The sequence below is a fragment of the Epinephelus lanceolatus genome, chromosome 8, assembly GCF_041903045.1.
Source record: "Epinephelus lanceolatus isolate andai-2023 chromosome 8, ASM4190304v1, whole genome shotgun sequence".
In the NCBI taxonomy this organism is placed as follows: domain Eukaryota; kingdom Metazoa; phylum Chordata; class Actinopteri; order Perciformes; family Serranidae; genus Epinephelus; species Epinephelus lanceolatus.
This window is the reverse complement of record NC_135741.1, coordinates 33,940,293-33,954,098: the sequence shown is the minus strand read 5'-3', so window position 1 is coordinate 33,954,098 and position 13,806 is coordinate 33,940,293. Positions and strand designations below refer to the sequence as shown.

General features: G+C 40.3%; 2 protein-coding genes across 2 annotated transcripts in view; both read left to right on the top strand.

Annotated features, from left to right (window-relative positions):
* The first annotated feature begins 1,938 nt into the window (after nucleotides 1-1,938).
* ubiad1 (UbiA prenyltransferase domain containing 1) lies at nucleotides 1,939-6,950 on the top strand. The gene is made up of 3 exons (XM_033628006.2): nucleotides 1,939-2,120; nucleotides 3,407-4,024; nucleotides 5,983-6,950. The coding sequence occupies exons 2-3, from the start codon at nucleotides 3,463-3,465 to the stop codon at nucleotides 6,468-6,470; spliced, it is 1,050 nt and encodes a 349-aa protein (XP_033483897.1). The 5' UTR covers nucleotides 1,939-2,120; nucleotides 3,407-3,462; the 3' UTR covers nucleotides 6,471-6,950.
* A 2,907-nt stretch (nucleotides 6,951-9,857) lies between these two features.
* Nucleotides 9,858-13,806, top strand: part of mib2 (MIB E3 ubiquitin protein ligase 2) — a 50,538-nt gene continuing 46,589 nt past the window's right edge. The window contains exon 1 of the mRNA XM_033628754.2: nucleotides 9,858-10,011. The gene's annotated coding sequence lies outside the window, so the exon portion shown is untranslated. The remainder of the gene's footprint in view (nucleotides 10,012-13,806) is intronic.

The following is a 13,806-nucleotide window of genomic DNA, read 5'->3' as shown; positions in this document are numbered from 1 at the left end:
CTTCCCTTTTTAGTCTGATGATTAAGAATACCAGATCAAATCAAAGCTGAAAGATCCAACACAGCTGATGCTTATAATAAACTAGTGGTAATCATTTTTGACAGCAGACATTTGGACATGTGATTGTAAGAGAAGCACAGGTGTAATCAATATCATTAGCGGTGGCTGCATATCATTATATCAGTCCCAGGGTTCTGGTATTGTGCATGTGACTCCTTGGTTTGGCTTATGTATATGAAATAGAGATATCTTTAACAATATTAGTTCCACCTGCGCCTATCAACCTCTCAAGAAATAATAAACCAGTGTTTTTTTTAGTTAATTTATAGCAGCCAAGAAGCACGGTTGCAGTCTTTGTCCTAAATTCCTGTGCACATTAAAATAAAAAATAAAATGTTTTTCAGCAAAGATTTATACTTATGAACCAGTAGCTATAACCTACCCAGACTTAGAGATAAAGTGATTTCTTGTTTGCTTGATAATGATAACAGGTTGTGAGATACATCACTGTATCCAAAACACTAGCTATATTGCTTCATGTTGGCAACGTCCACCCTTTTAGAGATGGAGTGTGGGCAAATCACTGCTACATTAAACTGCACTGTACCTGCATGCAGGGATGTTGCAGTTGCACCACCTCTTCATTAGTATCTTCTGACAGTTTCTATTTGTTGAAAGAAAGAAATTGCACTTGTCATTCCATTAAAAGCCTAGATATGTGTGCCATTATGCATCAGCTATTTTGAATAGGTTCACTATTTGGTAGCAACATGGCGGTGTTATAGTTCAGCTTTGGCTGTATGAAGTTGGACCTTGGAACTTGGGCTATCATTCTGGCACAGGTTTTGGTTCATAAAAGATTTAATCGTATTTTTTTCTTATCTCATCACTTTTTTATTATTTGTTCATGTCTTCACAGAGAGCTTGGATGGGTGGAAACAGGGCCCTACTTAGCTATGAACATTAGAGCTGCAATGATTAATTAATTAGTTGTCAACTATTAAATTCATCACCAGCTAATTTTATAATCAATTGATGGGTTTGAGTATTTCTATAAGGAAAGAAAAAGTCAAAATTCTCTGATCCCAGCTTCTTAAATGTGAATATTTCCTGGAGTCTTTACTCCTCCATGACAGTAAAGTCAGTAAAGTAGTATCTTTGGGTTGTGGACCAAGCAAGATATTTGAAGACATCATCTCAGGTTTTAGGAAACAATCATTTTCACCATACTCTGACATTTTGTAGAACAAACAACTAACTGATGAATCAAGAAAACAATTAACAGTTTAATGACAATGAAAACAGTTGTTATTTGCAGCTGTAATGAACATATGAAGTATGATCTATGCAGATTAAATCCTTTTCATTGCTAGGTTTTCAGAGGCTATTATATAGGCTACTGAATATTTGAAAATACAACACAGAATGAATTATTAATATATATATATATATATATATATATATATATATATATATATATATATATATATATATATATTCAAATATGCTTCTTATGCTTTAGAAAAAATGACAAATCACAAGTTTGTAGAACCATATTAAAGAAAACATTATTCATAAACATAAAAGAAAATAAAAGAAAAAAAGGTAATAATGATAATTAAAATATAATAATAATAAGAAGAAGAAGAAGAAGAACAACAACAACAACAACACAAAATAAAAAATAAAAATATGATGTTATTTGATATTTTTTTCAAAATTAAATCAAGATCACATTTTAATGGTCTGCGAAGTAACTATTATAATCTATTATGGTACTGTATTTAATGTTTCGCCATAAAGTGAATATATATGTTTTTATTATTGTATTATTTTTCGTGTTGTGCCGAAGTCTCCAAAGGAAGGAAGGAATAAAATGCTAGTCGGAACCATTGTATGAGAAGCAGTTTCCTTGACCTCTATACGAAGTTGCACTCCTGGCGGAGGAAATGGCGCCCGTCAGGTGCAGCAGGGTTCACAGTTGCCAACCAGTCAAATACCCTCGAAGTTGACACGTAAGATATGTCGCTGCCTCTTACTGTACCTGGCTCAGCGGGCACAGAAATATGTTTGTAAGCGGAGAGAAGCCCAGTTTGTGTCGGATGTTGAAGACATAACAGGTAGGAACCACTGTCAGACATTTCCTCCTCTCTGTCCCTTCTCAGAGGCGCTAGCTCCGTGGCTAACCAGTTAGCTTTAATCCCATAATCTCAGTAGTTAGTGCGATGTGGTTTGCCCCTCTCGGGTACGGTGCTCTTATCGAGGTGGCGGGTGTTGGGCCACGTTAGTTTCTCCGGCATGTGTGTGTAAGTGGTATTTAATGAAATGCCACGTGTATTGGAAAGCTAAACACTTAGCTACTGTTTGTCCGGCTTCGACAACACCCACTTTACTCTGAGTGTCAGGCAGGACTCTTACTGTAGTGTTACTTGTTTCATTGTCAGCAGCTATACATGACTTTTCCCCCTCTACCCCCTGGGCCTGCTGGGATCATTAACAGATCTGCTGTAGTACCTCTATTTGTCATGCAGTTAATACTCATACTTTGTAAGATAATTGACATATAATTAACAGGGCGTCTGCAGGTCCTGGAAGAGTCTTAAATCGTTTGATTATGTATGCTAAATAAGTATCAAGTAACTTTATGGAAATATTATATTATCTGTGATCTTTGCAGTGGTGGATCTAGATCATTTTAAATGGGGGGGGATGCTGGGGAACAATTTTAGGGGTACCAAATATATTAAATACAACTTGCATACCCACCTTTGGTTCTCCAAAAGACCAACAATACACATACAGCAGTAAACCCAAAAATACTCATTCTGTGTTAACATACATTTTAGGTATCACTGCCCGCAAGTACACAATGAGTGACACAATTATTAGCATGCTGCTATTATTATTATAATCAGTTACAGCAACCTTTGAATTAATGATAACAGCAGGGTACTTGTTGGTGAACAAATACTTTACTGGAATCTAAACTGGAAACCATGTTTTTAACGGTGGTATGTGTATAACGTTTGACAGTGGAAGAGTAGAGGAGATGCGTGCACAGGTAAAATTCTCTGTCCACTTGCTTTTTTCTTTCAATACCATAGATAAGCATATTATATTGGGAAATATAAACATAATGTAACCCTATTTTTATTTTACAAAGTATGCCAAACTCTTCTGTGGTCACTAAAGAATGTGACCTTACAATATAAAACATGGCTTGTAGTCTCCTGATTTAGATCAGGAATTCCTTTCCACATATAGGACATTTCATTTAGTTTAAAAATTGTTCCTTAGCCCTGTTTTATACAAGAGAACTGTTAAAATTTCTTGTCAAAGCTGTGTTGTTGTTTTTTTGCACCGTCAACTGTCTTGTAATGTTTTTTTTATGTTTTTAATATTACAGGAACACCAGACTGACATTTGGGAACTTTGCTGGTACTCTACACCCCTTGCAGAGGAATGGCCAATGAGCAGAAACAAAGCAGGGCAGAAACATTAATATTGGCTGGATCAAACGGTCACAATGGCCAACAATGGCAGACTAGCCTGAATAACTTGGTCAGTCATCCTCCAGGCACAAACCACAGGTCGAGGATGGCCCGCGTTGCTTCAGATGTGAGGCAAAAGTGTGCGGCCTACGTGCTCGCACTGAGACCGTGGAGCTTCAGTGCCTCGCTCACACCCGTGGCCCTCGGCAGCGCCTTGGCGTACAAACTGGAGGGCTCCGTGGACTTGGTCATCCTGATGGTGTGTGCGGTGACGGTCCTTTTAGTCCACGGGGCGGGCAACCTCGTAAACACCTACTATGACTTCTCCAAAGGGATTGACCACAAGAAGAGCGACGATAGGACTCTGGTGGATGAAATCCTGGCACCGCAGGATGTTGTCATGTTTGGAGCGTTGTTATATTCTTTGGGGTGCTTGTGTGCCACTCTGCTCTATTTCCTGTCTACACTTAGACTGGAGCACCTAGCTCTTATTTACTTCGGGGGACTGTCCAGCTCTTTTTTATACACTGGAGGTGAGTAAAATATTAACGTGAATCTCTTGGATTGCTGCCTCACTTCATCATCTGCGGCCCCAGTCATTAAAAGCAAACACACACACACACACACACACCTTATGTTTAAAGGAGACTGGAGTGGGGACGTTACACTTCCACAACAACACCATCTTGCCACGGTGGGTCAGGAAGTCAGCAGCATAATCAGTAATCACAGTGCAGAGGGGCAGCGATTAGCTAGCCAGTGGGAAACGCATTCAGGGGCTCACATGCAACAACACGGACACTTGGCTGGATGGTCTATGACAACAAAGAAGACAGAAGGAGCGTGACGTTATTGGTGGCTCATATATGGTCTCATATCAATGCTCTGAATGTCACATCCAGCTTCTTTAAACCACACTAGGCACAACTGCATGTTAGTAGCGTCAGGTCCAAAAGGTTATTGATTGTAAAATAGCAACTTGCTTATGATGCCAGGAAAGTTGTTGCTGTCACATGTGGTTACCAGAGGTCAGAAAAACAAACACCGATGAACTTGTTTTATTGGACAGAGAATGGTCCACTGACTCCAAATATTAAAAAAAAATCACTTATTTATCCATGCACAAGTTTGGGTTCTATGTTTCAAGGTTTAGTATTTGAGAAATGTTTATTGTGCATTTAGCAGATGTCAGCATCAACTGTTCCGTTGTGTTTAATCACCAACCCTACCAGCTGAGCTACACGCGCCTTATGTTAGGGTTTGGGTGAACTGTCACTTTAAGGCAGTCAGTGTGTTTTTCAAACATGACACTGATGTGTTACATTTCTGAATGAACGTCGATTCATCACTCCCTATGAATGGCCAAGTGTTCAGTGCACATCTTCCATCAGAATCTCATTTAGCAAAACAGGGAGAATCCTGCAACATGTTTAAATGATGGGATGTTCTTTTTTTGTCACAGCCACACTTTGTGATTCAGCCCAATATTGTTTTGGTGTGTATTTACTTAAAAGTGTTTTCCTCATGTAGATAAAGAAAAGTACAGTGAGGGGAAATCTACTGTCACAGATACACATAAAGGACAGTTTTACTGGTGCTACTCATCTTGTGAAAATAGTTAAGTCTGAGAAAATAACCCTATGGATGCCATGAAGGTCATCTCAGCTTCAGCTTTAAGCAAGCTGCAATCTCTGGGACGGAAAAATGAAGCCAACATGAGGAGTGCCAAAAACTGCAGGTCCTTGAGGGCCACTTGAGGCAGGCTCCAGAAGTGAGTCAATCCCCATAGACCCCCATGTTGTAATGCCCAACATTACGCCAGAAATAAACATGAGTGCAGCCTGCTGCTACACAGTTTTGGTCTCTATAGCTACTTTCCCTGTTCATGACAACTGTAGGGGGGTAGATTTTTGTATAACTCGCTTATTCACGTTTTATTAAAGCTTACAGGCACACATTATTAAGGGTGTGGCAGCTCTGAGTGACAGGCTGGCTGCTACAGGCGGTGTCACCTCAGGCTCTCAGTCAGATCCACACCTTGCTCCTCTCCAGCTCCACCCTCTCGTCCAAATACGGTCACTTCAGGTCGCCTCTGGCTCCAAAAAACCAACATGGCAACAGCCAAAATGCCAGACTTGATGCTTCAAAACAGGAGTCCACAAACCAATGAGTTACATGCATTAATTTCTATGTAGTTTGTCTTTTAGACTACAAATATAATATATAAAACCTGTGTTACAACCTGAGGGAGAGGAGTTTGAAAGTTTACCAGGCCAAATGAAAAGGTACTTGATGCATTATGAGACATGTAGGATCCAGTGTTTTCTATGCTTGATCCATACTACAGTTGACTTCCCTGATATGCACATATGGAACCAGACAGTATGAATGAGAAGGTGAAAACATGCTGCTATACATTTGTACTTTTGGGATTTGATAACACCACAGTTATTCAAAGATTAAATGTGGCTCCTGTTCACTCTTTTCCCAGGCATCGGCCTCAAATACGTGGCCCTGGGAGACGTGGTAATCCTCATCACATTCGGCCCACTGGCGGTCATGTTTTCCCACGCGGTGCAGGTTGGCTACCTGTCTGCACTCCCTCTGGTGTACGCCGTCCCGCTGGCCCTCAACACGGAAGCTATCCTCCACAGCAACAACACCAGAGACATGGACTCTGACAAGCAGGCGGGCATCGTCACCCTGGCCATCCTCATAGGCCCCACGCTGTCCTACGTCCTCTACAACCTCCTGCTATTCGTCCCCTACGTGCTCTTCTGCATCCTCGCCACCCGTTACACCATCAGCATGGCGCTGCCTCTGCTCACACTGCCCATGGCCTTCCCCCTGGAGAAGCAGTTCCGCAGCCGATGCTACGCCAAGATCCCCCAGAAGACGGCCAAGCTAAACCTCCTGATGGGACTTTTCTACGTGTTTGGGATAATTCTGGCACCTCCTGGCAGCTTGCCATCATTGTGATTAATTAGGTTTGATATTTCAAATTTTGTTCTTTTAATACAGACTAGTTTTATGTACCTCTTTGTATTTGTACGAAGCAACCTGAGGGCTTTCATTGGCTTTAATTTATTGTCATATTTATATGTCAAACAGAGATTTAGTTTAGGTCCTCCTCTGTGACACTGAAGGCGTAATCAGGTGTATTTTTTCAGTATTAAGCCTGCTGTAATGTGTTGGTAAAAGAAGTGTTGGTGTCATTTTGTAGAGGTAGGCAACATTTTCATCATCTAATGACGGACACTAAACCTACAGTTGCCATATTTGTTGTTCTTAAAGACACAACACAACACTGATACCTAAAAACATCAAACCATTGTTGTCATATTCTCAACATTTTCTTCTGTGCAAGGTACATGCTGTTAATTTGTCCATTGTGATTTCTTTTTTTTCTTTGGAGAGCCAAATAGTATTTCATTGGATAATAAAACTCACTGACGTTGATGTCCCATGTGTTCCTTTGGGTCAAAGTTAACTTTTCGTGCCGCCTGAACAAATATCACATGCAAGTGAGCAATTTGACATAAGATTAAAGGACAGCGTTTTTGAATTACACTGTAAAAAGTGTAATGGCTGTCAGACAGGTCAGATGGATTATTAAATGCATTTGTGGACCTTATGAAAAAGAAATTATGTTAAAATGTAGGCCCTAGTTTCACTGAGTCATCAAGCTACAACCACAACCACAGACCTGCATATTCATTTACACAGGCAACAGGAATAGGATTTTATTTCTTTGTTACATTCCACCTGTGACTTGACACACAACTTGCCATCTCCCTTTTTTCCTGTTGTTTTTCAATCAAAGGAAGACTTTTTATTTGACTCAACATTGATGAAGTAGCCCATAATGTAAGAGGACATTTTTTCAATGGATCAATCTGCATTAAAAAGTACTTTCACAAACTCTGGATTCATGTAGCATGGTTTTTGTCAGCAGGGGGCAGTATTGGACAACCATTCAGCTAACTGCACAGACACCTTTGCAGGCTCTGTGTAATTCCTGTTAAATGCCTTATTTGTGGTGTTAGAACCATTAGTTTAACTGTCAGGGCTAATTATTTGTTAAATTAAAACTTGTATTATTAAATCAGTTCATACATTTGTATTAATTTTATTAAGCTACACACCACAACTGTAGAGCACAAGTAAGACCATGTTACTCCCTTGTAATATACAGTATATGATTGTTTATTTCATCCTGCTGTCTCTTAGAAACGCCCTAATACACGTAACACCTTCTGAGGAAACTTGTTTTGAAATGAAGCAAAAAGTAAAGAAGCCATATCCTTATCTGACATTTCAGTGTGTAACTTTGATTTAATAATTTATTACTTTGCATAGAATCCGTGCAGTGTGTCCCACTCATCCTCCTTCACTCATTCACTGCCTTTGGAAAATCACCATTGTTTACAGTGCTGGGCCTACATTTGGTCTCCAATACTTTAATAAGCTTCTGTTGAGAGGCTTCATTTTAATAATTACCTACATCTCACCGCATCTGTGTGGGTGCTCATGTCTCCACCCATAGCCCTAAGACACGTGGGGCGGCTGAGTTGGAAATCAGAAATTGCCACTCCCATGTTGTAAATATTGTACATAGTTAATTAAAATTCTAATAAACAAGTTCACATCAGTCTTTGTCTGTGTTTTAGAATATACATATATTAATAACATGATCATTATCTGAAATGTAATTGTAGCTGTGGCTGCTATGAACAGTCATTTAGCTGTTTGACCCTGTGACTCCTTGCAGACAATAATGTAACACCTGGAGTTCATTTAACATGATGAGAAATGGAAGACAGAATCAGGCCTGAGGCATGAGAGACAACTGAACGGCTGACTGTTGAAGGCCCCACAGCCACCAGGGGCCCGACAAAGACCTGACTGCAGGTGATGATGTGGGGAACTGTGATGCGTTTTCATGCAGTTTTTATATACGTCCTCCCGTAAAAAGACAACTCTACTGAATAGGTTACAGGTCATTTTGTTTTCTTGTTTGATTTTTGTAGGTTTTTAAATTTCACATTTGCAAATTGCAAATTAATAATTAATTACAGTTAATTACAACTTATAACCTACTATATTCCTGTATACTAGAGCACAAGTTATATCGTATATGGAGTCCAGTCTATTAAGGAATTGTTTTGGGGATAATATACAGCGGTTATTGTTGACATGGTTATCTTTACGTGCTTATACTTAAGTGCTCATTAATGCAGTAATTCATAGTGAGTATGCTGCCTCTGTTTGTAGCCTTCCAAGTATGCTGCAGAGTAAGAAGAGAAATCAAATTGTACATATGAAATTGCATCTGTCATCAGCAGAGAGCTGTGGAATGAAGGCCTACACATTTTTAAAGCTCTCTCTCCCTGAGAAATGTACTAGTTGAAACTGTGTGCATTGTAATGCCATGATCAAAGGGGACCATTTCACATCTTGACACATGCAAAAAAATAAATAATTAAAATGAAAAAATAAAATCAGTTGTAGATGCATGTGTTGGACCACATGTGGGGTTCAACTCCTGAGATGTCCTTGTGGATTTTTCTATGTGGGTAATACTGAAAGGGAATTGAGAATTATGATATGTGAGCTTAAGAGTAGCATCAGAAATAGGGATGAGAGGTCTCCCGTAGCTAGACACTTTGAGTTTGCATATGACCATACATTCAGTTTCTTAATTTTAGTGTGCAAAGTGGTCACTTATCTGGTTGCTTCAAGAACAAAACATGATTCATTTTTCCTTCCTTTTTTATTTTATTGCTAGTATTTAGCCTATTTTTTGATGATGTTGTTTTGATTGTTTTATATGTATCTGTGTTGTTGGTCTGCAAATCATGTGGTCACTAATCTGGTTGTTGCAAGACCAGGATATATTTCCAATTATGATTCTGATTTTGATCATGTTGTTTGGTGATGTGTTTTAGGTACAGGTTAATCACCGGCAGGTTCCTGGCTGCTGTTTAACACGTCCGATTCCCTCTGTTGCTCGGCATCATTAAGAGGTGTTACATACTTATTTGCAACTGCTCACGACTTATGGACTATTTTAGATAAATATTTCCACGAAGAATGTGTTGTGCTGCTTTCATTTTGCGTTTGTATTGCACTGAAAATGCACGTGCAATATAAATCTGCTTCTATTTACCCCCAAAACACCGTTTATTTTATTTGATTAAAAAAATCAGCGAATCATAAGCACCTCCACCTGAGAAGACACTTTTTTCTGCAGCTGGTGACTTGAAATCAAACCTAGTTGAAGTCAATGAAACTATAAAGGCAGTTGAATCCAGGATTTGTTGTGTTTAGTACGAGGAGCACATGAAGGCAGCATTCGTTGTGACGTAATGCATGGGCGTGTTGTCATGGCTGTGTGCAGCAAAACCATCCGATATAGTAAATACTTGTTTGTGCTAAAACAAGCCATGTCAACGTTGGCGGCGGACAGCGACATGGAAATATATGTCACCTCAAAGTAAACATCCCTGACAGAGACCCGGTGAGTAGCTACAACATGAAAGAAGTTGTGTTTTTTTTTATACCAATAAAGGATGGCCAAACATGGGTTAGCTAGCTAGCGTCAACGGCAGACAAGCTAGCATAATTCACCCTCCGCTCATGTTATAAAGCCACGCAGCATTCTGTTCATATTGTTGCCAATTTAATGTAACCTCGAGTGTTGTTAGGTTATAGCACATATCTTGCTAACAGTATATAAGCATGTTATCCTCTCAGCAGCGTTTCACTTCTATAAAGATGAGGCGTGTCCAGTTAATTTGCCTGTCAATGATGTTCCTAAATCAAAATAGCATTTGTGGGCGACAGGAAGCAGCTCGAGCTTATCCTGATGTGTTAGGTGTTAATTTTAGAAACTGACACTTGAGCTATAAGAAGAAATGCTGGTGGTTATGTTTGCAGATGAAGCCGATGAGTTTCGTGTACCAATTCGTTTAAAGTATGCCTTCATTACATCGTACAAGTGCTCTCATAGTAAGCAAAGTCATTAAATTAGCAAATTTTGAACGGCGTTTGGTACGACGTTGTGTCTAGGTAGAAACAGGCAGTGTCTGGGCTGTGATTTGACTAGCAAGTAAGCTAACGTCGGCTAGCTGTCTAGTGGGGTGTCATGATTGTTTTACTGTACATGTCAGCACTGGCCAAGTTGTCTGTGTGAACTTTACAGAGCAGTAGTTGTCACCTGACTTGACTTGATATAAAGTACAGAAGTGTGGGAACATGAGCTGCACCCTTAAATCCTTTTCATCAGTGATGTGAGTCTAGTTGCAACATGCTGAACTGACATGTTAGGACTATGACATTATGCTCTATGAGGAGCTGAGGCTGTTACACAAGACCTAAACCCGTTACACCTGTCATCTTTCTGGCCATTTGGAAGTGATGAAGCAGAGCTCAGCAGCAGCTGCCACACACAGGGGCTGCAGCTGGGCATAGCCAGGATTGCCCTCAGCCACACCTACTCTGGAGCAAAGATTCAGTCATCTGCTCTTTCTTTGTCTTGTTGTCCCCTCTTGACTCCACAAATCTAAAGCACAGCTTGCTGGCTTACATCACAGAAATGACTAGTGGTTTTGAGACACTGAAATTATCAGTTGATTGTAATTAAGAAGAAATGGGCAAAATACTGTGTGGAAATTCTCAAGGTAAGATTTGTACACACTTGAGATAACTTTTGGAAAGGTGTTACCTCTGTGTTCGTCTATGTGTTGGTAATTCGGAGATACACTGTGCAAAAATAGCCCTCAGTGGTATGGGGCCTGTTCTTGTCTGTTTGTGGTTTAGTGCTTGGTCTCTTGGTCTCTGAATAGACCTTTTCCCATAAATTCTTGGTACGCATTTCTGCACGTGTTTCTTTTTAGCAGTTAAAGACTGAGAGGCAAGTAACGTTTACAGAATTCCTCCATACTCTGCGTCTTCGGCATTTTTTAGGCATATTCTTTTTTTAATAGAAATAATGGAAACCATAACTGCAGGTGCAAGTTGCTAAGATTAGATAAGATATGAACTTTTATTTATATCTTGAAGTTCGGATGTTGCAGCAGCACAAGGACAAAAATAGGTACAGGAGCTAGCTTGGGGATTTTAGCAACCTTTTGTTTGACTGAGGAATGCAACTAGGTTTTCCCCTCACTTTTTAAACATGCAGTATGATAAGTAAGAAAATTATCATACTAAAATTTAAAAGGAGAAGGGCATGTCTGGCTGAGAGACCTGCATGATATTACAATGTGGAGCCTGACAGTAGTTGTCACCACAATAGGATGACAATTTTCACAGTAACCAGTCTCCTTAGCTGCAGGCCAAAACCAGTGTTCTTTGACTGAGGTTGTAAAAACCGGGATTTGTGCCAAATAGCCACTGGGTTTAAATGTGATTGTTTTGTGCTAGTCAACTTTCCAGTGGAGCGTAATTCCTCCTTGGGTGGAAAAGCCTCTAAAACTCTTTGAAGATCATGAGTCTTAGCAGGCTACCATTGATACTGATTCAATTATACAACGTGTAATTAATAAAACACCTTCATATCCATTATATCTCTACTCAGTGACACTGATGGGCCAGTGTTCTGTTTTAAAATAAAGGATTTTTTGACATTTCAGAACTTGAGTTTAATCCACAGACCTTGTTGTGAGCAGTTTCATGTAGGAAGTATTTTCTTTCTACTGACGCCATTAATGTTTACATCTCATGCTGTCATGTGCATGAGCCTCTTGTCCATGACTAGCTGCTCGCTCCCTTCTGCTTGGTGGTACGGGTGGGGGTGTAGTTCTGTAGAAAGAAAGTTGTTCCTACATGAAACTGCTCACAACAAGGTCTGTGGATTCTCTTTAAGTAACCAGGTCATGATTTCTGGAAAGACACATTGCTATTTAGTTTTTTAAATATATGTATTTTTTGGCGCACACAAGTTAAAGAAGGGAGACAGCGACTGGTGTCCTGTTTCCCTCCCAAGATCTTCCTAGCTGGACTAAGGATTCAGACCAGCAGCCCTCTGGCCACAAGCCAATCCTGTAATAGTTACAAAGATGACAGCTTGAGTTGCAATGTGTTGTGCTGCCCTGAGAGCATCAGCACATGGGGGTCATCCAGTTCGATATAGACTGAGTAAACTTCATTGATCTCTGTGAGAGTATTTGGCAGCAGTTTGTGAGGGGGCAGGAAGAATACAGCAGGTCCAGATTAGATTAATATTATATGCAAGTAAGGTAAAAGGTGACCTGCCATCATGGTCGTGGTCATGTCTGACTTCACAAGACACAGGTGATATAGGCTTTAGGCCAAGGAGTATGGATGTCTTGCTCAAGTTATCCACGCCAGAGTACACAGGACAGGAACAGAGTGTTTCCTTGGATTTTGCAGTCCTAACCTTGTTTGATGTTCCCTCTACTATTAAAATATACAATAGGTTTCAAACAATGTTTGGTTACCTGCCAGAATGATTGGTTGATCAGACACACCTTGCAGCCATATATCAAAGCATCTAAGCTTTGTGTTTCCCAAGCAGCAGCCATATTTCAGCAGTTTTCCCAGTCTGATAACAGCCATGTTCGAGTGTGTGTGTGTCACTGTCTATTTGAAGAGGAGCTGTATGAATGAATGCCCCCTTTTATGTGATGTAGACCCAACAAGTCCATTACACAGACAGCAGCAGCTTTGTTTACAAGATGGCAAAGTGGTATAATAAACTTCATTATAAGGCTGTGTCTCAACCACTTCCTGAGCCCCCATTCATTCTTTGGCCTCTCATGTCCTGGCGATACCAGCTGTACACTCATGTGTGTTTGCCAGAATCAACAGAATGCCGTTTTGGCTGGATACCCGTTTTTGGAACCATATTGTTGGGATCTCCCACAGCTGTGGACACATTAAAGAGTATTGTTCAGGGCTAGGAAAGCATCAGGAAAGAGACACACACACACACAGTCTCCCTCTTTCCTCCTTCCTGTTCGAGCCTGCAGGAGACTCTGGGCTGGTATTGCCAGCTCACCAGCAGCAGTTGCACAAGCCAGCTTGCATCTAAAAATGAGGCTCATGGCAGGTGCCCATTCATCAAAATCTCCTCCAGCCCCACCCCTTTTCTTTTCCCTAAGCACCCCCTCACATGAACATCCAAAAAAAAAAAAAAAAAAAAAATAACAACACCCAGACCCTCCCCCCAAAACATATTGCCCCTCCCCCCTCCCCTCTGTCCTCTGCTTGTCTGCTCATTGGCAGTAGAGCAAGTGCTGTCCCCGCACGCTATGAAAGAGAGGACTGTACATCCATATGTAGAGCATGA

Bases quoted from the DNA above. Each gene is read 5' to 3' on its own strand.
- ubiad1 (XM_033628006.2), top strand. From the start codon at position 3,463: ATGGCCAATGAGCAGAAACAAAGCAGGGCAGAAACATTAATATTGGCT. The intron at 4,025-5,982 runs GTGAGTAAAATA...CTCTTTTCCCAG, and splicing joins CTCTTTTTTATACACTGGAG to GCATCGGCCTCAAATACGTG.